We start from the raw sequence: 25,010 nt of genomic DNA, 5'->3' as shown, positions 1-25,010 counted from the left end.
TCAAACCAGATTCCTTGGATCATTCTCTGGGCCAGGGGTTCTGGATTCAGGGTCTGAATCTGGGGTCCATGGTTTACTAGCTGTGTCACCTTGGACAAGTGACAAGCCTCCCTTTCTCTGCCTGTGAGACTGGGATGGCAGCAGTGCCCACCTCATAGGACTGTTCTGAGTATTACATGAGACATCCCAGGTATTGCACTGGAACAGCCTGGCCTGGAGTTAAGTGGTTAGTAAGTGTTATCCATTACAGTTATGCTTGAGTTCTTCCTTTCCCTTATTCCTTAAACTCAGTTTGTCAGAAAATTTGTATAGAGTCTCCCTACAGGTATATTTCACATTTATCTACTTCTGTCTGTTTCCGTTACCGTCATCCTATTCGAAACTTTCATGCATTCTCATTGGCACTTCTGACTGGTGTCTCTCCTTCCTCTTGACTTACTCCAGTCAGTTTCCCCTATAACAACCGTCTGATTTTTTTTAAAGTGTAAGTGAATGATCCTCTAAAAACGTTAGTGACCACCGTACGTTTAGAACCGTCCAGTGGCTTCCCATCAAGCCTTTCCCTGACCTGCAGCCTGTGTCTTTGGCCCCTGCCTCCTTTCCAGTGTTTGTTCGTGCTGTGCTGTTTCTCTGGTCCGCCTCTGAACTTGCCTGTGTACCCACTATTCTGTGGCCACGTTGGCCGTCCCTCCGTTATTTGGGTAGCCTGGTCCTTTCATACTTTGCGGCCATTGTGTGTGACCCTCCCTCTGCTCAGCTGCATGTTCCTGCCCTTCCTCAGCTCCCGTCCTTCTCATCTCTGCAGGTATTGGTTCCTTAGAGAGCCTTTCCTAACCACCCCTACCTAAATGAGGGCACCAGGTTCCTCCTTTATCAGCCTGAGGCTCCCTAAACACATCAACAAAGTGAATATTGCCTCTCCATCAGGGAAAAGGATAATTAACAGCCTGTGATTATGAAACATGCAACTCCGAGAGGAGTGTGCACCTTTAACAGAAAGAATAATTTTACACATTGTGAACATTAAGTGATTGTAGAGCTATTTTAAGAAATTGCTCTCTTGAAATTGTTCAAGAAGGTCTTTGATATTGTTATTCAAGAACAAAGAGAGGCCTGCCCACTGAACCTGTCTGCAGAGGGTGATGGAGGTACTCATAACCCAGCCGTGCGCCTCCTCACTGCTGTCAGTCATTTCTGCTCCAAAGGGTAAAGCAGACGTCATAAAATTTCCCTCCTTGAAGTAGCTGCCTGGTTGCTGATAGAACCCTTCATGCTCCTCTCTCCTAAAGTGAATGGTCAGTTGCTGCTCAGACATGAGAAAGATGTCTCATGATTAGACGGTAGAAACCAGTATGGTAATATCTGGATCCTGGTTCTAATTTTTGAGTTTGGAGTGAAGAGGCAGAATAATGACTCCCTGATTGGACTCGGTCAAATTTCTCTGTGTTTTGACATTTCTGCCTTGTTACTTATTTTTAATTAATCCTAGGCCAGAGAAAGGAGGCACTCCTGATTTTTGGCAGTTGCCTAAAGCAGCCAGGAAAAGGGTGATACGAATTGAGAATCATGTTGTGAACCACTTCAGTGACCTTTGTAGTTTTTCTTTCAAATAAGTGTCCCAAAGGACACTGGGACAGATGCTTGAATTTAGGATAATAAGTATAAACACCTGGTACTCCTGTTTGGCTAAATGGTGTTCCTGATTAAATAAAAATGTGGTCTCTTTTGGGGAAAGGCTACTTTTTTTTTGACATACTTTAGCAGAACTCATGCACAGAAGTATTCCTGGTATGGGCTGTGGGTAATGATAATCATTTGGAAAATGATGTGTCTAAAAATAAAATACAGTTTTCTTATTGCAAAAAAGTAACATATGCTTAATTTTTAGAAATTCTACCATAATTCTGCCCTCCAATCAAGCCAAACTTTTCATATTTTTCTTGTTCCCCTATAGATGTTTATATGTTTATCTTTCTATATAGTTGTAATCTTGCTGTGATCATCTTGTATTCTGATTTATGTTATGTTATGATTTTTATGTTTCATTTTTAATGGCTGTATAACATTCTATCAAGTAGACATGTCATAACCATTCTCTTGTTGGTTGATTTGCTTTATGATGTATTTTTTATGATATACTTTTAATGACGTCTTTGTTTTGCTCTAATTTTGCAGGCAGAGACATTTGTTTGGGTTAACAGTGCATCAGCACATTCCCAGAGTGTTGCCAAGGCCAAATATGAATTTTTATTTGGCAGATCTGAAGAGAAAACTCCAGATACTAGTAAGTGTTTCCCTACCTTCCTCTTTCAGGTAACAGATAGGAAGTCCTATTGAAATTTCAAATCTCAGAAGCTGAGAATTCTTCAAATCAAGAAGTGACTTGAAATTACCTAAAACAGGCTACTAGAATCACATCCTGTATTTCTGAGTTCTACACCTTAGGAAGATATAGAATTATTAGTGAATAATTAAAGCAAACAGGTTTCACAGAGGTAGGAAGGCAGCGGTGCAGATGGAGAAAAGGTACTCAGTCAGAAGGAGATAAAGGCCATAGGAGTCTTGGGAGTCAGGCAGAGAAGGGTACTGAATGTGGTTAAGAGCCTTGGCTCTTTAGCTAGGCTTCTTGAGCGTCATTTCTGGCCTTGTAACTTATGAGATGCGTGACCTTGAGTAAGTTGTCTAAGCTATTTTTGCCTCAGTTTTCTCATCTGTAAAATGGGATTATAGTGATATATGTCTCAGAAATCTTTTGAGGATTAGGTAGATTGACGTATGTAAGGATCTCAAAACCATACTTGGCATGTAATAAATGCTATGGAAGTGTTTGATCACTATCATCATCATATTCCTGACCTTTGAAGCTGACATTTAGAAAAAATACAATCCTGACTCTCCTCAACTCCATCACTGTCTGACACTGATTTCTGTTTTGGGTAGATAAGGAATCTGACCTAATGTATTGGTAGCTGTTGTTCAGTTGAAGAAGTCAAATGCTAACTATTCATTTTGATTTATGTGTTAGATGGGATTATATCATGGGCTCCCTAATACCTGGGGCTAGCAAGAATGCAGTGTATATCAATAATTCCTTTTACCTTAATAATGAATACTTATTAGATATTTCAGTAGTTGGGGACTCTTAATGAAGTATAAAACAGCTAAATTATTTTAAAAAAATCATTCTGGTTTTATTATGTAGCATAAATACCTAACATTCTAGGCTTGAGGTTTGGGGCACTTAATCATTTATTCACTTTGTCTCAGGGAGTACTGACTGTCATCACCCCAAGACTGTGTAAAACTCCTCCTTGGCATAGCCTTAACTTTGTGATTTTGTGCTAATTAAGCTGTTTTTAACTTTGATAAAACATGATTTTTACTTCACTATATAGAGATACTATCAAATATCTACATAGTCCTTTGACTTATTGGTGGGTGAGTTTGGGTCTACCTTACTCATAGGTTTTGTAGTTTTCCAAGTGTACCTGAGGAGAATCAGAATGACATTTTAAACCTCCTGTTCCTTATTTGCCTTGGTAAAAATGGTTGGTGTTATTTATTTCTAGTGTGATGTTATTCCGCAGGTGTGTAAGTGTGCATGCATTTATTAAATCTATTTAATGAACACTTGTGTGCTAGTCACCTGTGCTGGTGTAAGTGTGCATGCATTTATTAAATCTATTTAATGAACACTTGTTGTGTGCTAGTCACCTGTGCTGGGCACTGTCATGGTGCAAAGAAGTAGAAGACAGTCCTTGCCACCTGGGGGCTAATTCTTTGGTCAGAGAGAGGGAATGATCACTTTCAGCTGTGCTGGTGATGGCTTCATGGAGGAGGTGAAAGTTGCACTGTTCTTAAAGAATGACTAGTATTCTGATTAATTGAGTTTTGGGGAGGGCATTTCAGACTGAGGGAAGGGTATGAGCAAGGGTGTGATGGCAGAAAATACAAATTTTTTGGATAACATGGAGGAAACTGCCCAGGTTGGTTTGCAAAGCATATCTGTGAGAGATAGGTTTAGAAAGATAACCATTTAGAAAGGAGCAGAATCATGGAGGGTGAAGAGTGTGCATTTTAATTTAGGTACGTGGAGATGAAGTACCAGGTACTGTTTTTTTTTTTTTTAATCTACTTTTTATTTTTTTATTGGGGTATAGTTGCTTTACAATGTTGTGTTAGTTTCTGCTGTAAAACGAAGTGAATCAGCCATATGTGTATATATATCCCCTCCCTCTTGGACCTCCCTCAACACCCCCCAATCCCACCCATTTAGGTCAGCACAGAGCACTAAGTGGAGCTCCCTGCGCTATACAGCAGGTTCCCACTAGCTATCTGTTTTACACATGCTAGTGTATACATGTCAATCCTAATCTCCCAATTCATCCCACCTCCACTTCCCGCCCCGCCTGCCGGCACCCCCCGGCCTGTGTCCACACATTTGTTTGCTACATCTGTGTCTCTATTCCTGCTCTGCAGACAGGTTCATCTGTACCATTTTTCTAGATTCCACATATATGTGTTAATATACAATAATTGTTTTTCTCTTTATGACTTAACTTCACTGTGTATGACAGTCTCTGGGTCCATCCACGTCTCTGCAAATGACTCAGTTTCATTCCTTTTTATGACTGAGTAATATTCCATTGTATATATGTACCACATCTTCTTTATACATTCCTCTGTTGATGGACATTTAGGTTGCTTCCATGTCCTGGCTATTGTAAATAGTGCTGCAATGAACATTGGGGTGCATGTGTCTTTTTGAATTATGGTTTTCTTAGGGTATATGCCCAATAGTGGGATTGCTTGGTCATATGGTAATTCTATTTGTAGTTTTTTAAGGAACCTCCATACTGTTCTCCACAGTGGCTGTATCAATTTACATTCCCACCAACAGTGCAAGAGGTTTCCCTTTCTGCACACCCCCTCCAGCATTTATTCTTTGTAGATTTTTTTTTTTTTTTTTTTTTGTGGTACGTGGGCCTCTCACTGTTGTGGCCTCTCCCGTTGCGGAGCACAGGCTCTGGACGCGCAGGCTCAGCGGCCATGGCTCACGGGCCCAGCCACTCCGTGGCATGTGGGATCTTCCCAGATTGGGGCACAAACCTGTGTCCCCTGCATTGGCAGGCGGACTCTCAACCACTGCTCCACCAGGGAAGCCCCTCTTTGTAGATTTTTTGATGATGGTCGTTCTGACCAGTGTGAGGTGATACCTCATTGTAGTTTTGATCTGCATTTCTCTAAAAATTGCTAATAATAATTGCTAATAATTAGCAATGTTGAGCATCTTTTCATGTGACTCTTGGCCATCTGTATGTATTCTTTGAGAAATGTCTCTTTAGGTCTTCTGCCCATTTTTTTATTGGGTTGTTTGTTTTTTTGATATTGAGCTGCATGAGCTGTTGGTATATTTTGGAGATTAATCCCTTGTCAGTTGCTTTGTTTGCAAATATTTTCTCCCATTCTGAGGGCTGTGTTTTCATCTAGTTTATGGTTTTCTTTGCTGTACAAAAGCTTTTAAGTTTAATTAGGTCCCATTTGTTTATTTTTGTTTTTATTTTCATTACTGTAGGAGGTGGGTCAAAAAAGATCCTGCTGTGATTTATGTCAAAGAGTGTTGTGCCTATGTTTTTCTTGAAGAGTTTTATAGTATCTGGTCTTACATTTAGGTCTTTAATCCATTTTGAGTTTATTTTTGTGTATGGTGTTAGGAAGTGTTCTAATTTCATTCTTTTACATGTAGCTGTCCAGCTTTCCCAGCACCACTTATTGAAGAGGCTGTCTTTTCTCCATTGTATATTCTTGCCTCCTTTGGCATAGATTAGTTAACCATATGTGCATGGGTTTATCTCTGGGCTTTCTATCCTGTACCATTGATCTATATTTCTGTTTTTTTGTGCCAGTACTGTCTTGCTTACTGTAGCTTTGTAGTATAGTCTGAAGTCCGGGAGCCTGATTCCTCTAACTCTGTTTTTCTTTCTCAAGATTGCTTAGCTATTTGGAGTCGTTTATGTTTCTACACAAATTGTAAAATTTTTTGTTCTAATTCTATGAAAAATGCCATTGGTAATTTGATAGGGATTGCATTGAATCTATAGATTGCTTTGGGTAGTATAGTCATTTTCACAATATTGATTCTTCCAATCCAAGAGCATGGTATATCTCTCCATCTGTTTGTATCACCTTTAATTTCTTTCATCAGTGTCTTATAGTTTTCTGCATACAGGTCTTTTGTCTCCCTAGGTAGGTTTATTCCTAGGTATTTTATTCTTTTTGTTGCCATGGTAAATGGGATTGTTTCCTTACTGAGTTTTTGTTGTTAGTGTATAGGACTGCAAGAGATTTTTGTGCATTAATTTTGTATCCTTCAACTTTACCAAATTGATTAGCTCTAGTAGTTTTCTGGTGGCATCTTTAGGATTTTCTCTGTATAGTATCATGTCATCTGCAAACTGAGAGTTTTACTTTTTCTTTTCCAAATTGTATTCCTCTTATTTCTTTTTCTTCTCTGATTGCTGTGGCTAGGACTTCCAAAACTATGTTAAATAATAGTGGCAAGAGTGGACATCCTTGTCTTGTTCCTGATCTTAGAGGAAATGCTTTCAGTTTTTCACCATTGAGAATGATGTTTGCTATAGGTTTGTCGTATATGGCCTTTATTATGTTGAAGTAGGTTCCCTCTGTGCCCACTTCCTGGAGAGTTTTTATTTTAAATGGGTGTTGAATTTTGTCTAAAAGCTTTTTTCTGCATCTGTTGAGATGATCATGTGGTTTTTTTCCTTTAATTTGTTAATATGATGTATCACATTGATTGATTTGCTTATACTGAAGAATCCTTGCAATCCTTGCATTCCTAGGATAAATCCCACTTGACCATGGTGTATGATCCTTTAATGTGTTGTTGGATTCTGTTTGCTAGTAATTTTTTGAGGATTTTGGCGTCTATGTTTATCAGTGATACTGGTTTGTAATTTTCGTTTTTTGTGATATCTTTGTCTGGTTTTGGTAGCAGGGTGATGGTGGTCTCGTAGAACAAGTTTAGGAGTGTTCCTCCCTCTGCACATTTTGGGAAGAATTTGAGAAGGATCAGTGTTAGCGCTTCTCTAAATGTTTGATAGAATTCACCTGTGAAGCCACCTGGTCCTGGACTTTTGTTTCTTGGAAGATTTTAAGTTACAGTTTCAATTTCATTACTTGTGATTGGTCTGTTTATATTTTCTATTTCTTCCTGGTTCAGTCTTAGAAGTTGTACCTGTTAAAGAATTTGTTCATTTCTTCCAGATTGTCCATTTTATTAGCATATAGTTGTTTGTAGTAGTCTCTTATGATCCTTTGTATTTCTGTGGTGTCATTTGTAGTTTGTCATTTTTCATTTCTAATTTTATGGATTTGAGTCCTCCTTTTTTACTTGATGAGTCTGGATAAAGGTTTATCAGTTTTGTGTATCTTCTCAAAGAACCAGTTTAGTTTTTTTGATCTTTGGTATTGTTTTCTTCCTTTCTATTTCATTTATTTCTGCTCTGATCTTTATGATTTCTTTCCTTCTACTAATTTTGGGTTTCCTTTGTACTTCTTTCCCTAGTTGCTTTGGGTGTTAGGTTAGATTGTTTATTTGAGATTCTTCTTGTTTCTTTTTTTTTTTTTTTTTTGTGGTACGCGGGCCTCGCACCGTTGTGGCCTCTCCTGTTGCGGAGCACGGGCTCCGGACGCACAGGCTCAGCAGCCATGGCTCACTGGCCCAGCCGCTCCACGGCATGTGGGATCCTCCCGGACCGGGGCACGAACCCGTGTCCCCTGCATTGGCAGGCGGACTCTCAACCACTGCGCCACCAGGGAAGCCCTCTTCTTGTTTCTTGAGGTGAGATTGAATTGCTATAAACTTCCCTCTTAGAACTGCTTTTGCTGCATCCCATAGTTTTTGGGTCATCATGTTGTCGTTGTCATTTGTTTCTGTGTGTTGTTTTATTTCTCTTTGATTTCTTCAGTGATCTCCTCGTTAGTAGCATTTGTTTAGACTCCATGTGTTTGTACTTTTTACAGTTTTTCCCTGTAATTAATTTCTTTTTAAAAAAGTTATTTATTCATTGATTGATTGATTGATTGATTGATTGATTGTTGTGCTGGGTCTTCATTGCTGCCTGTGGGCTTTCTCTTGATAAAGCGAGTGGGGGCTACTCTTTGTTGCGAGCTAGTCTGCACGGGTGTCTCATTGCAGTGCCTTCCCTTATTGTGGAGCAGAGGTCTAGGCACGTGGGCTTCAGTAGTTGTGTCACGTGGGCTCAGTAGCTGTGGCTCGCCGGCTCTAGAGCGTAGGCTCAGTAGCTGTGGCACACAGGCTTAATTACTCCGTGGCAAGTGGGATCTTCCTGGATCAGGGATCAAACCCATGACCCCTGCATTGGCAGGTGGATTCTTAGCCACTGTGTCACCAGGGAAGTCCCTGTAATTGATTTCTAATCTCATAGCTTTGTGGTCGGAAAAGATGCTTGATATGATTTTAGTTTTCTTAAATTTACCAAGGCTTGATTTGTGACCCAAGATGTGATCTATCCTGGAGAATATTCTGTATGCACTTGAGAAGAAAGTGTACTCTGCTGCTTTTGGATGGAATGTCCTGTAAATATCAATTAAGTCTTTCTGGTCTGTTGTGTCATTTAAAGCTTGTGTTTCCTTGTTGAGTTTCTGTCTGGATGATCTATTCATTGATGTAAGTGGGGGGTTAAAAGTCCCCCACTATTATTGTGTTACTGTCAATTTTCCCTTTTAAGCCTTATGTATTGAGGCAGTCCTCTGTTGGGTACATAAATATTTATAATTATTATGTCTTCTTGGATTGATCCCTTGATCATTATGCAGTGTTCTTCCTTGTCTCTTGTAACAGTCTTTATTTTAAAGTATATTTTATCTGATATGAGTATTGGTACTCCAGCTTTCTCTTGATTTCCATTTGCATGGAATATCTTTCTGTGTCTTCTCAGTTTCAGTCTGTGTATGTGTCTCTAGGTCTGAAGTGGGTCTCTTGTAGACAGCATATATACAGGTCTTGTTTTTGTATTAATTCAGCCAATCTGTATCTTTTGATTGGAGCATTTAATCCATTTACATTTAATGTAATTATCGATATCTGTGTTACTATTACCATTTTCTTTATTGTTTTGGGTTTGTTTTTGTAGGTCTTTGTCTTTTCTTGTGTTTCCTGCCTAGAGAAGTTCCTTTAGCATTTGTTGTAAAGCTGGTTTGGTGGTGCTGAATTCTCTAAGCTTTTCCTTGTGTGTAAAGCTTTGGATTTCTCTGTCAAATCTGAATGAGATCCTTGCTCGGTAGAGTAATCTTGGCTGTAGGTTCTTCTCTTTCATCACTTTAGGTATATCCTGCCAATGCCTTCTAGCCTGCAGAGTTTCTACTGAAAAATCAGCTGATAACCTTATGGGGATTCCTTTATATGTTATTTTTTGTTTTTCCCTTGAAGCTTTTAATATTTTTTCTTTGAATTTAATTTTTGTTAGTTTGATTAATATGTGTCTTGCCGTGTTTCCCCTAGGGCGTATCATGTATGGGACTCTCTGCACGTCCTCGACTTGGGTGACTGTTTCCCATGTTAGGGAAGTTTTTGACTATAATCTCATCAAATATGTTTTCAGACCCTTTCTCTTTCTCTTCTTCTTCTGGGACGCCTATAATTCGAATGTTGGTGTGTTTAATGTGGTGCCAGATGTCTGTGAGAATGTCCTCATTTCTTTTCATTCTTTTTTCTTTATTCTGCTCCTCAGCAGTTATTTCCACCATTCTATCTTCCAGCTCACTTATTCGTTCTCCCTCAGTTATTCTGCTATTGATTCCATCCAGTATATTTTTCATTGTAGTTATTGTGTTGTTCATCACTGTTTGTTCTTTAGTTCTTCTAGGTCCTTGTTAAACATTTCTCGTATCTTCTTGATCTGTGCCTCCATTCTATTTCTGAGATTTTGGATCATCTTTACTATCATTACTATGAAATCTTTTTCAGGTAGGTTGCCTATTTCCTCTTCATTTATTTGGTCTTGTAGGTTTTTACCTTCCTTCTTTGGCTGTAACATATTTTTTTGTCATCTTATTTTTCTTTTGATTGGTGGGGCTGTTTTCCTGTCTTGCTGGTTGTTTGGCTTGAGGTGTCCAGTACTGGAGTTTGCCGGCAGTTGTGTGGAGCTGGGTCTTGGTGCCGAGATGAGGATCTCTGGGAGACCTCACACTGATTAATATTCCCTGGGACCTGAAGTTCTGTTAGTCCACTGGCTTAGACTTGGTGCTCCCACCACAGGAGCTCAGGCCAGACCCCTGGCCTGAGAAACAAGACCCTGTAAGCTATACAGTGCAGCAAAAAAAAAAAAAAAAAAAAAAAAAAAAAGCAACAAACAGAAAAGAGCAGAACAATAACAAAGAATAAAAAATAGAATTATAAAAATTAAAAATACATTAGAAAAAATAATAAAAATGAAACAACAAAACAGAACCACAACAGCAAAAGCAAAAAAAAGCAGAAAATAAAGAAAAAAAAAGAGATTAAAAAAAAGTAAAAAAATAAATATTCCACGGTGCCTCCTCTATCAGTGTCCTTCTCCCGATTGTGAGCAACAGCCAACCCCCACCTCCCCAGTGGGCCCTCCAAGATCTTCAGGTAGGTCTGTGGACTCACTATGTCAGCCCTACATCTGCGTGTGTTCCTCTCACCAGCGTCTGTTCCTGGAGCTGGCCCGGAGCACACATGACCATGCAGGCCAGCTGGGGCACAGGTGTTCACAGGCACACCCACAGGGGCTGGAGGAGGCCTTGGAGGGGGTGGCGTTTGGCCCACCTGGACCCACGCGGCCAGAGGAGGCTTTGTTAGGGGCGGGCCTCAGACCTGGGACCTGTGCATTCGGAAGAGCCTTTGGCCGGGGCCACTCAGGTCTGGAACTCATGCAGCCAGAAGAGGCCTTGTGTTGGGGGCTCAGGCCCAGGACTCGTGCAGCTGGAAGAGGCCTTGGTGGGGAGGAGGAATTCAGGCCCAGGACCTGTGCCACCGGGAGAGGCCTTGGTGGGGGCAGGAGTTCAGGCCCGGGACCCCAGCAGGCTCATGGGGGCCCAAGGGGCTGGGGGAGATGCTGGCCGCATTACCCTCCAGTCCCCTGATTCCGTGAAGGTCCCTCTCCTTCCCTGCTGATCCTCTTGCTGTGCGTGGGTGCCTCCGAGTGTGGGCACCTCTCCCCTCCCCCAACCCCTCCCCCCAGGGGTGCCAGTCCCGTCCCACCTCCACTTTTCTCCCCCCCCCCTTCCTTCCCATGTCCTACCTGGTCGAGTGGGGATTTCTCCCATCCTTTTAGGGGTCCAAGGTCCCCCACCAGTGCCTAGCTGGTGCCCTTTTTGTGAGGAGATGCGAACTCTGTGTGTTCCTACTCCGCCATCTGGACTCCACCGTTCTTGTTTTTCTAACACTCGAGCCTGGGGTAACCGTATTTCTCCAGGTACCATTTTAGAGAGATAAATCAAGATGGGTTGATCTGGAAATTGGAAGGGGGAGCAGAAGTTGTTGCTTATCGTAGGAGGGGTGTAGGATGCAAGTGTATATTGACTTTGGGAAAGTACTTTTTTTTTCTAATCTTCACAAAGAAATGATGGCACATTTTTATCATTTCAAAAATACTCTTGAAGTTTCATTATATTGACCATTCATCTATCATCAAAACACTGCCCAAACTCAGAAGACCAAAGGAAGGTAGTAGAGAGAATAGGACAGTGTTTTTATTTGAATTTGATTGATAGGCATACCTCTTCCCACTTGTTTTTTGTTTTTCCAAGTGGATTAAATAAGTGACTGAAACTGACTAAGTGCTCCAGAAATAGCCTGCTGGAGAAACTGACATTGCGTTTTGAATGCATCCCCAGTAATATTCAGGTGGTAGCCTCTTAGTAATGCAGCCAAATCAGTGGAGGTCAGTTGACTCATGAGCCCGTTTAGGCCCAAGGAAAGTTTCGCTGCTCTAGGGACAGGAGGCTTAGGCTTTGCCACTCAGTGGGGACCTAACATGGGCTGTGGGTGGGAGTTTCTGGGGAAGACAATTCAAGATAGTTTGCAAAGTGTTGCTTATTGCGGGGGTTTTGAATCTGTGACAGAGTTTGGGGGTGTTGGATGGGGTATGGGAGAACATGAGAACAGAGGAAAGAGTCCCTTGACTGGGAATTAAGGTCTGGATTCTGTGATCTGTTCATCAGTGTAGTGAAAGAGGTGACCTTGCTTCTCTCTATTCCCTGCTGCTTTCTGGGAGCTGTTGCAGCTTTCAGGAGGTCTTCAAGGGCAAGTCCGTAGTTGGTAATTGCTGAGAAGCTTTGAGCTAGTGTGGCATCAGCTGTGCTGTGACTTAATGAGGAGCGGGGAGGCGAGTCACCAGAGGTTCCCCTCTTCCATTCTGATCAGCTGTTGGAATATTTGTGGAGCTGCATTGAACTACAAAGAGGTAAAAAAGAGGTGCCACAGGAGCCCACCTGGGGCCACCTGTGAAGCGACGCCTCCCAGACTCACCCCTTGCCCCTCGTGTTCTCTCCTGGCTGTTGCGCTGAGGCTGCTGACTTCTCTCAGCTCGTCAGATGGAGTCCGCTCTGACAGGAGGAGGCTTCATTTTGGGAAAGCACACTCTCTGAAGTGTTCCTAAGGCAGTATCAGATGGCTGAGGTTGGTATGTCTTTTGGGGGAAAATCCAGAGGGAAGAAATGCTTGAGAAAGGCTTTGAAGAAGAGTGAGACTGTTCCTTGGCTTGTGGGGAGGACACGTGACTTGTGGAAGCGAGTGAGGGAGCGAAGGGCCCGTGGTATCCTGAGAAAGGGAACTGACTTCTCGTATTAGCTCTCGGAAGCTTACAGACTCTCACTCCTACCTTCTCTACTGATTTTTAAAGTTTGAGATAAGTAGGTAGGAAATAAGCTTCAACAGTATTGAAGAAATTGTCCAAGGGCATGTAGTTTAGATGCTTTCAAGTCAGGTGGAGGCCAGGGAAGAGGTGGGGGGTTGGCGGTTGGTGAACTGGTTTTCCAGAGCTCTGATGGGCAGAGTCACTCGTGTGGAATTGAAGCCCCAGCCTGCAGCCCAGATGGGGTAGGTGTCCAAGTGTATCGTCTCGTGACATCTGGAAATTGACACAAACGTGCTGGGCTGGTGAAACCCCACAAGTTACTGCTGAAGTACATGCAAAACCGCCCAGAGGGGCCCTTTCACAGCCCAGGACATAGAAGACCCTCATATTAATGAATAGATCAGTGACCTTAAAATGGACAAGCTCACAATAAAGTGGTATAAACGGCAAAAAGGAAGGAGCTTCCATGGGAGGGAAGGTCAGCATACACAGCAAGCAGGGAAATCAAGACCCACAGAGCCAGAGATAGTAGAACATTCTGAAACTATAATAGGTTTGTTTAAAAGATAAAAGAGGGAACCATTATGATAAAGGAGGAAAGTATGAGGTAGAGAACATGCATATATGAACAGAAAATAACTTACAGAAAATGAGTAATATAAATAGAGAAAGTTATTTATTTATTTTTAATTTTATTTATTTATTTTTTTGCGGTACGCGGGCCTCCTACTGTTGTGGCCTCTCCCGTTGCGGAACACAGGCTCTGGACGCACAGGCTCAGCAGCCATGGCTCATGGGCCCAGCGGCTCCACGGCATGTGGGATCTTCCCGGACCAGGGCACGAACCCGTGTCCCCTGCATCGGCAGGTGGACTCTCAACCACTGCGCCACCAGGGAAGCCCTGAGCAGAGTTTTTGAGGCGCAGGTGGCATGGGTGCTGGCAAGACAGATGTTTCAGACAGTGGAAGAAGTGTATGTAAAGCTGTGGTGCTGTGAAAACCATGGATTGTTCAGAGCAGCTGGTGTCAGTGGGGATAGAGGGTGGGTGTGAGGGAGAAGGAGCGGGCCAGGCAAGGGCCAGGCTGTGCACAGTGTTATGTGCCCTGCTAAGGAGTATGTGTTTCATTGGATTTTTTAAAATGATGGATTGATTCTTTATATTTGGGATTTAGGGAATCAGTCTGAAAGCAGTGTGGAGACTGGATTGCAGATATGGAGAGGTGAGATTGGAAGCAGTGTGCCTTGTTAGGAAGGTGTTTGCGCGCACCCACGCACGTACACACACACGCACATACAGCACACACATGCACACGCACGCACAGCACATGCACACGCAGCACACACACGCTCACATGCGTGCGCACATACACCCCTGTGGCTTAAAGAAAATACAAGTTTAGTCTTCTCTTCTGTGAAAGGAATCCAGATGATAGAGAACTCGGGCGGTGGTTCTGCAGTATCAAATGAGCCACACTCCTTTGGGCTGTTTGGTCTGCCATCCTTTAAACATTTCTCATCTTCTAATGTGGTTGGTTGAGTTCCAGCCAATTCCTGAGAGCACAGAGGAGGAAGAGGGCAATCAGAAGGGCAAAGGGGCATGTGCCATCTGTACTTTAAGGATATTTTGGAGAATATCCTTACCACAGAACATTTTCAGTTACAGCTCATTGCTTATAGTGTGGTGCCATGGAAAATGCAGAAAATGTAATCTTTAGCCATGTGCCCAGCTAAAAACTGGGAGTTCTGTTTGTAAGGCAGGGAAGGTGGGCAGTGGGCTCAGACCACCTGTGTGATTGCCACAGAGTAGTACAGGGATGCAAGGGGCTCATGATGATGACGGGGCTGAGGCAGTGGCAACAGGGAAGAAGGCAGAGTGCAGAGAGGGAGGCGCTGCTCTGGGCACCTGATTGGGTGTGGAAAGGAGGAAAGAGGGAGGCGCTGAGGGCGGTTCTGCTTTGGGCAGCCGGGTGGACGGTGGTGCCTTCCAACAAGGTACAGGCTGGAAGGAGGAGCAGGTTCGGGGTGGTAAGGAGAACGGTGACAGCCTACTATGCTGGGTTTGGGACCCTGGCACTTTCACGTGGGGATGTCCGGTGGGCAGGGGGTGTGTGGGGTTCCTCCAGGGAGAAGAGACTTTGGAAGTGGATGTATTGCCCAGGGAACATGTGCACCACGGGAAGACTGCAAGTGGTACCTTGAAGAAGGTAAATATTTAAAGGGTGTTTAAAAGGAATTCAGGGGCTTCCCTGGTGGCGCAGTGGTTGAGAGTCCGCCTGTCGATGCAGGGGACACGGGTTCGTGCCCCGGTCCGGGAAGATCCCACATGCCGTGGAGCGGCTGGGCCCGTGAGCCATGGCCGCTGAGCCTGCGCGTCTGGAGCCTGTGCTCCGCAACGGGAGAGGCCACAGCAGTGAGAGGCCCGCGTACCGCAAAAAAAAAAAAAAAAAAAAAAAAAAAAAAGTGGAATTCAGGATGATGAGCCAGGGAGATAGAAGGAAAAGCAGAACAGGAAGATATTGGGAAGTAAGAGGGAAGAGATTGTAATAAGAAGGGACTAATTGGGCCCAGTAGAGAAAGGCTGAAGTGTCTAGCAATTAAGAGGTGATGGATGCAGTAAAATAGAGAAATAGATGTTTGTGTGTTTCGGTATCTCTGTCTGTATGTATCAGATACGGGTGTGTGTATATGTGTAAAGTTGTTTAGATCAACAGCATGATCCAAAATGATCATAAGGAGTGTCAGAATCACTCAGGGTAGATGGCTGCTGAGCTGATCTCTAGGAGTGGAGTCTGCATATCCTGTGCCCCGCCTTCCCCCTTGGCAGCCCACTTTGGGTTTTTTTCACTGTGATAGGGCAGTAACTAGGTCTCTCAAGCTAAAATTCTGTATATATTTATTGCTAAGTGAGCATGTTTTTATGGGCAGAGAGGGGTAGATATTGAATACAAGGACTAGTGTGCCTTGAGAAACATGAAATGATTTAAAAAATGTGATGAAATTAGGGTCCCAGCTGCCACTGTTCACCCCCTTCTTTGAGCTTTAGCATCAGGCTGTGAGTGAGGATGGGGGACTGCTTAGGATTGCAGCGGCCTTGGTCAGGTGGAGCTGGATATGATGATTTATTATTTTTTTAATTTATTTTTGGCTGTGTTGGGTCTTTGTTGCTGCGTGTGGGCTTTCTCTAGTTGCGGCGAGCGGGGGCTACTCTTTGTTGCGGCGCGCGGGCTTCTCTTGTTGTGGAGCGTGGGCTCTAGGCGCGCGGGCTTCAGTAGTTGTGGCTCGCGGGCTCTAGAGCGAAGCCTCAGTAGTAGTGGCGCACAGGCTTAGTTGCTCAGTGGCAAGTGGGATCTTCCCGGACCAGGACTCGAACCCGTGTCCCCTGCATTGGCAGGCGGATTCCTAACTACTGCGCCACCAGGGAAGTCCCAACATGATGATTCTTTGTTCCTTTTAGGACAGTCCTACATCTAAAGATATGACAAGTTCACAGGCACAAGTGATTTTGAAAGGTGTACTGTATTTTATGATATCATTTTAACCTGATTTACAGATACCTAATGGCAGATTTCTGCGTTTTCCTTCAATAAGTATATATATGTTTTTTCCTGAAAGCTTGGAAAGCAATTATTGGGTTGGCCAAATGGAATTTTTTTTGTACAAAATTCTATGTTTAGGTTCTGCTGATAGTTAGACAACACTTCCCTCTGGTGGACGGAGTTTGCGATACTTTTTTAGTAGCGGTTCTCAAATTGTCAAGAGCTGTTTCCTTTTCCTGCTACAGATTTCTTTTATGTTTGTTTTGGAGGTCAATTAATATACTTTTATTCTTTCTGCTTAATCTAATCTGAAGGTTTATAAAAATTCCAGTGGTGTACAAATATGCCTTAAATCTGTGATACTTTAATCTCATTATGATGTTATGAAATTAAAGATTTGGAATTTTAATGGCAAAAACATTCATGTGGTTGAAATAGAAATGTTAAGCACCCGTACTCTCAGATGGACATTTTGGTATGCCTCTGATAATTATAATGCTTGAATATAAGATGCATTCAAATAATATATGAGCCATGGCCGCTGAGCCTGCGCGTCCGGAGCCTGTGCTCCGCAACGGGAGAGGCCACAGCAGTGAGAGGCCCACGTACTGCAAAAAAAAAAAAAAAAAAAAAAAAAATATATATATATATATATATATATATATATATATATATATATATATATATATATGAAAGCTAGTCTGGAGTGTTCTTTTTTTCTCATACATAAATTTTGCAGAAACTTCTGAAGAAGTCACTACTATTGTAATAATTGAAAGACTAATGTGGAAGGTCCTAAATTGGCTGTTTCTTAACTGATAGTTTTTTAGTTGTTGCATTTGTTTGTCCTGTGTTAAATTATGGCTGACAAAGTGAGTGGGATATTTTTATTAATTTTTTGGTTCAATCCTGAGTTATCTGTTTGTTTTATATGTGTATACACACACACTTACTATGTAACAGATACTCTGCTAGGAAATTTTTATGTTAGCTGTTCTTTAGACCTCAGAGGAGTCCTCTGATGCTAGGTCCCCAGTAAGGTTTAAATAATTTAACGTCAGGTTACACAGCAAGTAAGTCGTGGAACTGGCATGTCCACTCGAGTGTGACTTTGGAGCCCAAGTCTTCCCACCACATCCTATAGCATCACAGAGAATCAGAGTGAGATGCCACTGTACCCCAATTGCCAGCCTACTAACTTCAGATGAAAGTGGGCTGTAATTCTGACTTTGTCATTAATTGGTAGTATGATATTGAGTAATTGACTTTCCTAGCTCCACTTTTTAAAAAAATCTTTAAACCAAGGTCTTTGTGTCTCCCTGAGGGTTGGGGAATGAGGAGATGGTGGTATGAATCCATGCCCCACTCCAGTCAACTAAAGGCTCCCCCTCTTTTATCTGTTTTACATATTGGGCTTCTATGTCAGACATCATTTGAAGGCACAGTTTCTCTGCTTAAAAAAAAAATTAAACTGTTGGTCAATATCATTTCCCAGGTCTTATCCAGCTCATTCTTTCTTGAGGGATGTTGATCAGCACAACAGCTCTTTGTTACTTTTCCTCTGGCAGGGAAAGCAGGTGTGGCCTGAGGCACCGGATTATTTAGTACCTGCTCCTTTCACTTGACAGCATTAGGGTGCTGATGACAGGGCCATTAAATTAGGAGGAAAGCAGGCTCTAGATGGGCAGTCCTCCGAGTCTCAGAATACTGAAGCATTTAAATTCTTTACCCACTGTAATCAGAGCACCCAGCTGCCCCTTTACTTTGAAGTGAAACTTTCAACAACCCACTTTCCACATCCGAGCAGAGGGAAATTATAATGCGAGGAAGATGACAGAAATAAAAAATACATAAAACCCTGAAACATAAATTAAAATTTCTATTTGCATTCAACATCGTAGAATTAGAGAAGATTTCTTGGCAAGATGCAAAATAACAGTGAGCAAGACCCAGCACTCTTTCATCCATAGCTACGATGTCTCTGCCTTCCCTGAAAATTTCTGTTCCTTGTTGTACTTATGCTGTTCATATATTGAAGTATGCAGTCAGCCTTACTTCACTGATAAAAACAGTGGTATCATTGAGGACAGGGTCAAATCTTAACTTTTACTTTAGTACACCAGGAACATTGCAAACTTTTTAAAAACATGTTTCTGTTGGTTAAAAGGGGGTCTAGCAAATGAGTAGGGACCACTTAGTGCACTATCCAGCTGTACCAGGAAAAGCAATTCAGAGAGCTCGCCCTTCCAATGACAGATTGTTAAATATCTTAAATTGGGCCCCTTAGCTGTCCTTGGAACAATTGCATGGGGAACTCTGAGTTAGTCCTAGTCAAAATGAATAGAATGAAAGAAAGAAGATTAAGAACCTGTTTTAACTTTCTGGTTAAAGGAAAAATGATTAGAGGTGTGTGTGTGTGTGTGTGTGTGTGTGTGTGTGTGTGTGTGTGTGTGTGTGTGTGTGTGTGTGTGTGTGTGTGTGTGTGTGTGTGTGTGTGTGTGTGTGTGTGTGTGTGTGTGTGTGTGTGTGTGTGTGTGTGTGTGTGTGTGTGTGTGTGTGTGTGTGTGTGTGGTGGGAGGTTCCCCAGAATTTTTTGGGAACTGAGATCTGTATAGGTTTGGTTCTTACATCTAGGTGTAGTGGGGGAGACGAGGAAGGGCAGGCAGTAAGTGTTCCTTGTTTAATACATTTACTTAGTTTCTACAGAGAGTTACTGGGTATTTGCTATGTACCCGATTCTGCTAATCACTGCTTATGAGAAACTAATGAACTTATAGGCGAGATAACATTCATACTAGGAGCCATTAAATAGATGATGATGTGTGATTGCCAGATAATTGGTATAAGTCTCATGAACAGATGACTAATTCCATGCTAATGATCCTGCATGGAGATAGACATATGTTCTTATCAGGAGACAGGCTGTTGAGATCAGGAGCAGCCTGGGAGGTCAGGGGTGTGTGGTCATCATATTAGGTACAGTAGAGGGAGAGCACAGCAGGGTATGAAGGCACACTCAGAGGCTTCTAGGAGGGATGCTCGTTTGTTCTGTGCCTGGCAGGGTAGCTAGTATTGGAATATATGGAAAGAATAGGGAGGATGTTCTGTTCTAGGAGGAGATGAGAGTGATGTTGTGGAGGACGGCAGAAAACTGGCTTAGGTAGAGAAATGGGTTAAGTTGTGATCGTGGAAGGCCTTTTCAGCAAGTTGCCATTGGAAGTGTATGTCCTGAGAAGCTTTTTTAAATCCCTATCAGTTTGATTGATGACCCCTTTCTTTGGGGGGTCCCCACTGTACCTTGGAGTCTGCCTCTGTTATTGAACCAGTCATTCTGAAAGGCTCAAATTTATTTACAGGTTTTTCTTTCACTAAATGTGACTGAGACTATACCTGGTTACCTTGATTAGAATTTGGCTGTTTTTGAAATTCCATATTCATAAATTTACCTATCAGAGTGGGTTACTTCTACAGGTAGTTTGATTTTAACCATTTTATTTTCAATCTTAAAATTTAGATTTTTGTGACATCTTGCTTTCATTGTCATGTGCTGAGCACAAAAGACATAAAAATTAAATCCTATTTAGCAATACATTTAACAGATTTGTTCTAAATAAAAAGATTAAATGAAAGGGAATTAGAATTCAGCAGCTATGTATGTATCATTAATATTATTGTGTTTGTCACTTATGTGCTGTTGCATTCACAGTGTGTGTGTGTGTGTTACTCCACTGGTATTTATTTTAGGAACTCATTTTTATTTCCGAATTTGACTTTTATTTATTTTAAAAAATTTATTTATTTATGGCTGTGTTGGGTCTTTGTTGCTGTGCGTGGGCTTTCTTGAGTTGCGGCGAGCGGGGGCTACTCTTTGTTGCGGTGCACAGGCTTCTCATTGCAGTGGCTTCTCCTGTTGCTGAGCACAGGCTCTAGGCGTGTGGGCCTCAGCAGTTGTGGTGAGTAGGCTCAGTAGTTGTGGCTCGTGGGCCCTAGAGAGCAGGCTCAGTACCTGTGGCACACGGGCTTAGTTGTTCCGTGGCATGTGGGATCTTCCCGGATCAGGGATCGAACCCGTGTCCCCTGCATTGGCCGGCAGATTCTTAACCACTGTGACACCAGGGAAGTCCCCCGAATTTGAGTTTTAAAGGACATTTTATAATTAGTTGCTCATGCTGATTTTCTTAGCGTGAGTGTTTTAGGATGTGAAATTGCCACTTCTGCTGTGCGAGGTCTTATGGTGACGTGTGCTGCCCTAGGAGCCCAGGCTGATGCTCCTCCAGTGTGGACGTGTGTCCAGGCCACCAAGTTTTCCTTGCAGACAGTGAAGTGAAATTGAAATCTCTGTCATTGCTGATATTTCCCCTCTCCCCTCCCACCCATTTGCTCTTAACCATAAATTTCCCCATTTCCGCTGTTTATGATCTTTGACATCTTCTAATTTGGGTGTGAGTTTGCTCTATAAAAATGTAAAAATAAAAAAATTGCTGCCAGATCCTTTTGGTGCATTGAAATTTATGTGAATATCTTGAATTAAAAGGAAAATTTCTTAGGTGAGTGAGGGCTGTGAGTGCTTAACATGAGACCCTCTGAGAGGGTTTCTTAACTTCAGAGCATCTGTGAGCCCCCAGACATTTAATGTGAAGTTTGTATAAATATTTATCTGGATTTTTTTTTTTTTTTTGGCTGTGTTGGGTCCTTAGTGCTGCGTGCGGGCTTTCTCTAGTTGTGGCGAGTGGGGGCTACTCTTCGTTGCGATGCGCAGGCTTCTCATTCCTGTGGCTTCTCTTGATGTGGAGCACGGGCTCTAGGCATGCAGTCTTCAGTACTTGTGGCACACGGGCTTAGTTGCTGCGCGGCATGTGGGATCCTCCCGGGCCAGTGATCTAACCCGTGTCCCCTGCATTGGCAGGCAGATTCTAAACCACTGTGCCATCAGGGAAGCCCCTACCTGGATGTTTTTATTGGGAGAGGATCCATAGCTTTCTCAAAGAGGTCCATGATGCCAAAAAAGTTAAGAACCACTTCTCTGAGGATTATATTTTCCTAGTCCTACAGATTCAACTATTACCCTAAATCAACTACATTAATGAGGTGTTTACCATAAAATAAGCTCTTTTAAGTACTTGAATTAGTGAATCTATTGATATGTCATAATTGTTTTTGCAAGATGTACCCCATACCAGAAAGGTCAAAGGGATTAATTTACATAACTTTTAGTTTCTTTCCCCATTAAATTCACATATTTACTGTACAGAGACCACTTGATATAATCTTTATAAATGTGGGGTGTGATGAAAATTATTTTAGGTTCATATATCCATGGATTACCCTGTAAGTTAACATCATCATCCTAGTAAAGAATTAATGAATATCTTTTAACTTATGATCACTATGGTACTTGTCTAGTCTATAGAAAATGTAACATAAGAAGTAGTTTGGGAAGCCAGTATGAAATCATGAATATATAAGGACCCAAAGAAAAGTACAGGCAATACATGTTTTAAGAGGAGAAAGGAGGGAACGGTCACTGTGAGTTGGGTCAAGCATGCAGGACTTCAATGAGAAGGGGGATTTGAGTGGGGACATGAAAGATGGGTAAGACAGAGTTTGGGGAGGAGGGAATAACTGGTTGAAGCAAGGTCCACAGGCGATTTTGCCCCTTAAGGGGACACTGAGTTGACCAATGGAGAGACAGCAGTGGGTAGTGGCTCTTTCCCTGGCTTCTAGTCCTGGCTGGAAGCTGCTTAACCACTCTGTTCTCAGTATTTTAATTTGTAAAACTAGTACTTTTCTTATAACATTCTTAATTTAATTGGTATATGTTATATTTGAAAAGAAAAACCTAATATACAGAGCCATCAAGATGGCAGTATGGGAATAAGGTGAGAGTAGTTAGTGGCCAGATTGCTAGGGGTCTTGAGTGACGGGGTTAAGCAGGAGTTGGCAAACTAGGGCCCCTGTGCTCATCTCTTGTCTTTGTAGATGACGTTTTATTGGGACACAGCCATGGGTTAATTTATCATCGTCTCTGGCGGCTTTTTCTACAGTGGCAGAGCTGAGTGTTTGCATCACGACTTTATGGCCCATGAAGCTTAAAATATTTACTCTTTGGTCCTTTACAGAAAAAGCCTGCTGACTCCTGAGTTAAAGAATTACAGCTTTAATTTAGTTGCATTGGGGATCCATTTAAAATTTCTGTTTTGTTTTGTTTGGGGGAAGGAAAGGTATATAGTAGACAGTAGTAACAACAATGCCACCGGAGAAGTGTGTTAGGAAGATGAACCTAGTGAAGTTGCCTAGAGTGTGTTGGAGGGTGTGAATTCGTGTTGAGGTGGGTAGGCTGTTAGGACCAGTAGTTAATTCCCGAAGCACGCTAGAGAAGAGATGGTATCCACTGTAGGAAGAGATAGTAGTAAGAAGAATGTAAATGGAGGGATAGATGCGTGAGACTCTAAGAAACTAATAATAGTCTTGGAGACGATAAGGGGAGATACGAGGGAATATATGAGGATCTAAAGTATGTCACTGAAGTGACCGGAGGGGTTAGTGGTGCATCTGAAATAGGAGCTAGTTTTATAGGGAAATTCATCACTATGGTTTTGGCATGTTGAGTGTGTAACATGGTACATCTGTCAGGTAGTTAGAAGTTATTGACTCTTTGCTTTTTTCTGCTTCTCTGGCCAGACCCAACCTTCTGGGAATGGTAGACACAGTTCAGAAAGTAGGCTGCCCTTAATTGCTCAGAGCCCCCCCTACAGGGTCCCAGGAAAGAGAGAATCTGTTTCCTTAGTCCAGTTTTTCTTCTTCCTGGTAGTGCCTTCCAAGAGTGATGGTGGTGGGTTGCATGGTGAAATAATGTGGATGTGTAGCACATGGCTTGTAAATGCCAGCGACTAGATCACTGTCTGTGGGAGAAGCACGGGGCAGTTTCCAGAGGCTCTCTTGAGCATGTTGGCTCAAGTTAGTTCTTCAGACAAAACTCAGAATCTTCCCTTCCACTCTTAGCCTGAGACACACATCCCTTCTAGACTCCTGAGACCTCCACCAGAGGTGAGCTCATTAGACTGTATGTGAACTGCTTCTGGCTGTTGTTTACTTTGTATTTTTTTCTTGTTATGTTGTCATTATCATAAGTTGGGTGGTTCTTTTGCCAACACAGATGGGAATGTAGCCTTGACACCTTTAACTTGGTAAGATTTATTTTCTGTTTGGCTTTCTTCAGGCTTGTAATTAAAGGATACAAACTGGTCTTGAGTTACTTTGTTTTTTCTCCTTGTTCTGTCATCCCAGTCCAACTCTAGACCCTTGCCTCAGAGGTCTGGTCTGGCCAATTACATTTTCTTCTGAATTAACTAAACTCTTGACATCTTTCCCTTTTCCTGTATAGTAGTCTCCGTCTGATGAGCGCTTCCAGTCAATGGAAGTGTGAGGTGGACTGAAGCTCAGGGCACATGTCAGATCTGGGCACGGGCACCTGGAGTGATCAGGGCAGAGCCTTCCTTTCAAATACAATTTTGTAGTTTTCAGTTAACTTTTCAGGCAACCTTCTCAGTGTAGCCTTACAACAGCCCTGTGAGGTAAACATCTCGTTTGCCTACAGTAATTAATTGTCCAAATTATATTGAAAATTAATTGCAAATTTTTATTTTAGTGAGTACAAAAGGCTGGAAAAGTTGACTTTTAGTGAGATTTTTTAAAGTAATAGGTGAAAGCTGAGGCTCAGGAAGGCAGAATTCCTTGTCCCAATCACATGGTAAGTAACGGAACAGAGGCCGATTCCCAGTAGTAGTCGTGACGTCAGCTGGATCTCACTGACGTTCCCTAAGTGCTGGGCACTGCTTTAAGTATTTTATGTGTATTAACTCATTTAGAATACTTTTGCCACAACACCAGTTTGTCTGTTGGCTGATAGATGTTTCTTCCAAGGTCTTGCATTTTAGAAGGTGAAGAATACAAAGTGAGGAGAGCAGTGAGCTGAGAACTAATCAATTTTTGGGACAACCTATAACTTAAGGACAGAAGAAATGCAAGAAGCCGGGGAAACAGCAGAATGGCAGAAGTGATAGCACAAGGACTAGGGTGGCGTATTGTCACACGAGCGTGTGGATGAGAGGGATTGTAGAAGAAATTCCTACCCTTCCATCCCGTGACTGACTGGACTGCACTCTGCTCTTAAGGCTGGATCTAGAGTCCATGTGGTCCTGCTTCCCCGCCAAGGGGTGGGACGTTACAGTTTACTGTAACATAGCTGATACAAGGTGAGAGTTTATGAACAGAATCTCTTACTGAAAGAAAGAAAATAAAAAGAAACAGCAAATAAATGAAGGAGTTTATAGGAGAGAGAATTATAATCCTAATTTAACTAAAGGCTAGCCAGAAATCGGCTTGATGAGTACAGATCCTAGGGCCCTCTGGCTACTTCAGTTGCCCACTTAAATGTCGTTTGGATAATTATTGACTTTTCTACTTTGGGGAAGATTCAGTTCCTCCTAGAATTTGCTTTCAAGTTTTACCTTTGCGTATGGTGTCCGCTTTAGCCCAAGACTCTGGAGCATTCTTTCTCCTCCAGTGCTGTCCTTGCACCCTTGGGTTCTGATTCCATCCCAGGCCC

At 42.4% G+C, this 25,010-nt stretch overlaps 1 protein-coding gene across 3 annotated transcripts in view; it reads left to right on the top strand.

Moving 5' to 3' along the window:
- Window positions 1-25,010, top strand: part of PSD3 (pleckstrin and Sec7 domain containing 3) — a gene marked incomplete at both ends in the record, with an annotated part of 563,129 nt that overhangs the window by 134,276 nt on the left and 403,843 nt on the right. For all 3 annotated transcript variants that reach the window (XM_079726463.1, XM_079726462.1, XM_079726467.1), the window contains one exon: window positions 2,176-2,284. In XM_079726463.1, coding sequence (XP_079582589.1) covers window positions 2,176-2,284 — 109 coding nt within the window. The remainder of the gene's footprint in view (window positions 1-2,175; window positions 2,285-25,010) is intronic.

Source organism: Hyperoodon ampullatus (assembly GCF_949752795.1).
Source record: "Hyperoodon ampullatus genome assembly, chromosome: 20".
Taxonomy (NCBI): Eukaryota; Metazoa; Chordata; class Mammalia; order Artiodactyla; family Ziphiidae; genus Hyperoodon; species Hyperoodon ampullatus.
This window is presented reverse-complemented; position numbering and strand designations above follow the sequence as displayed.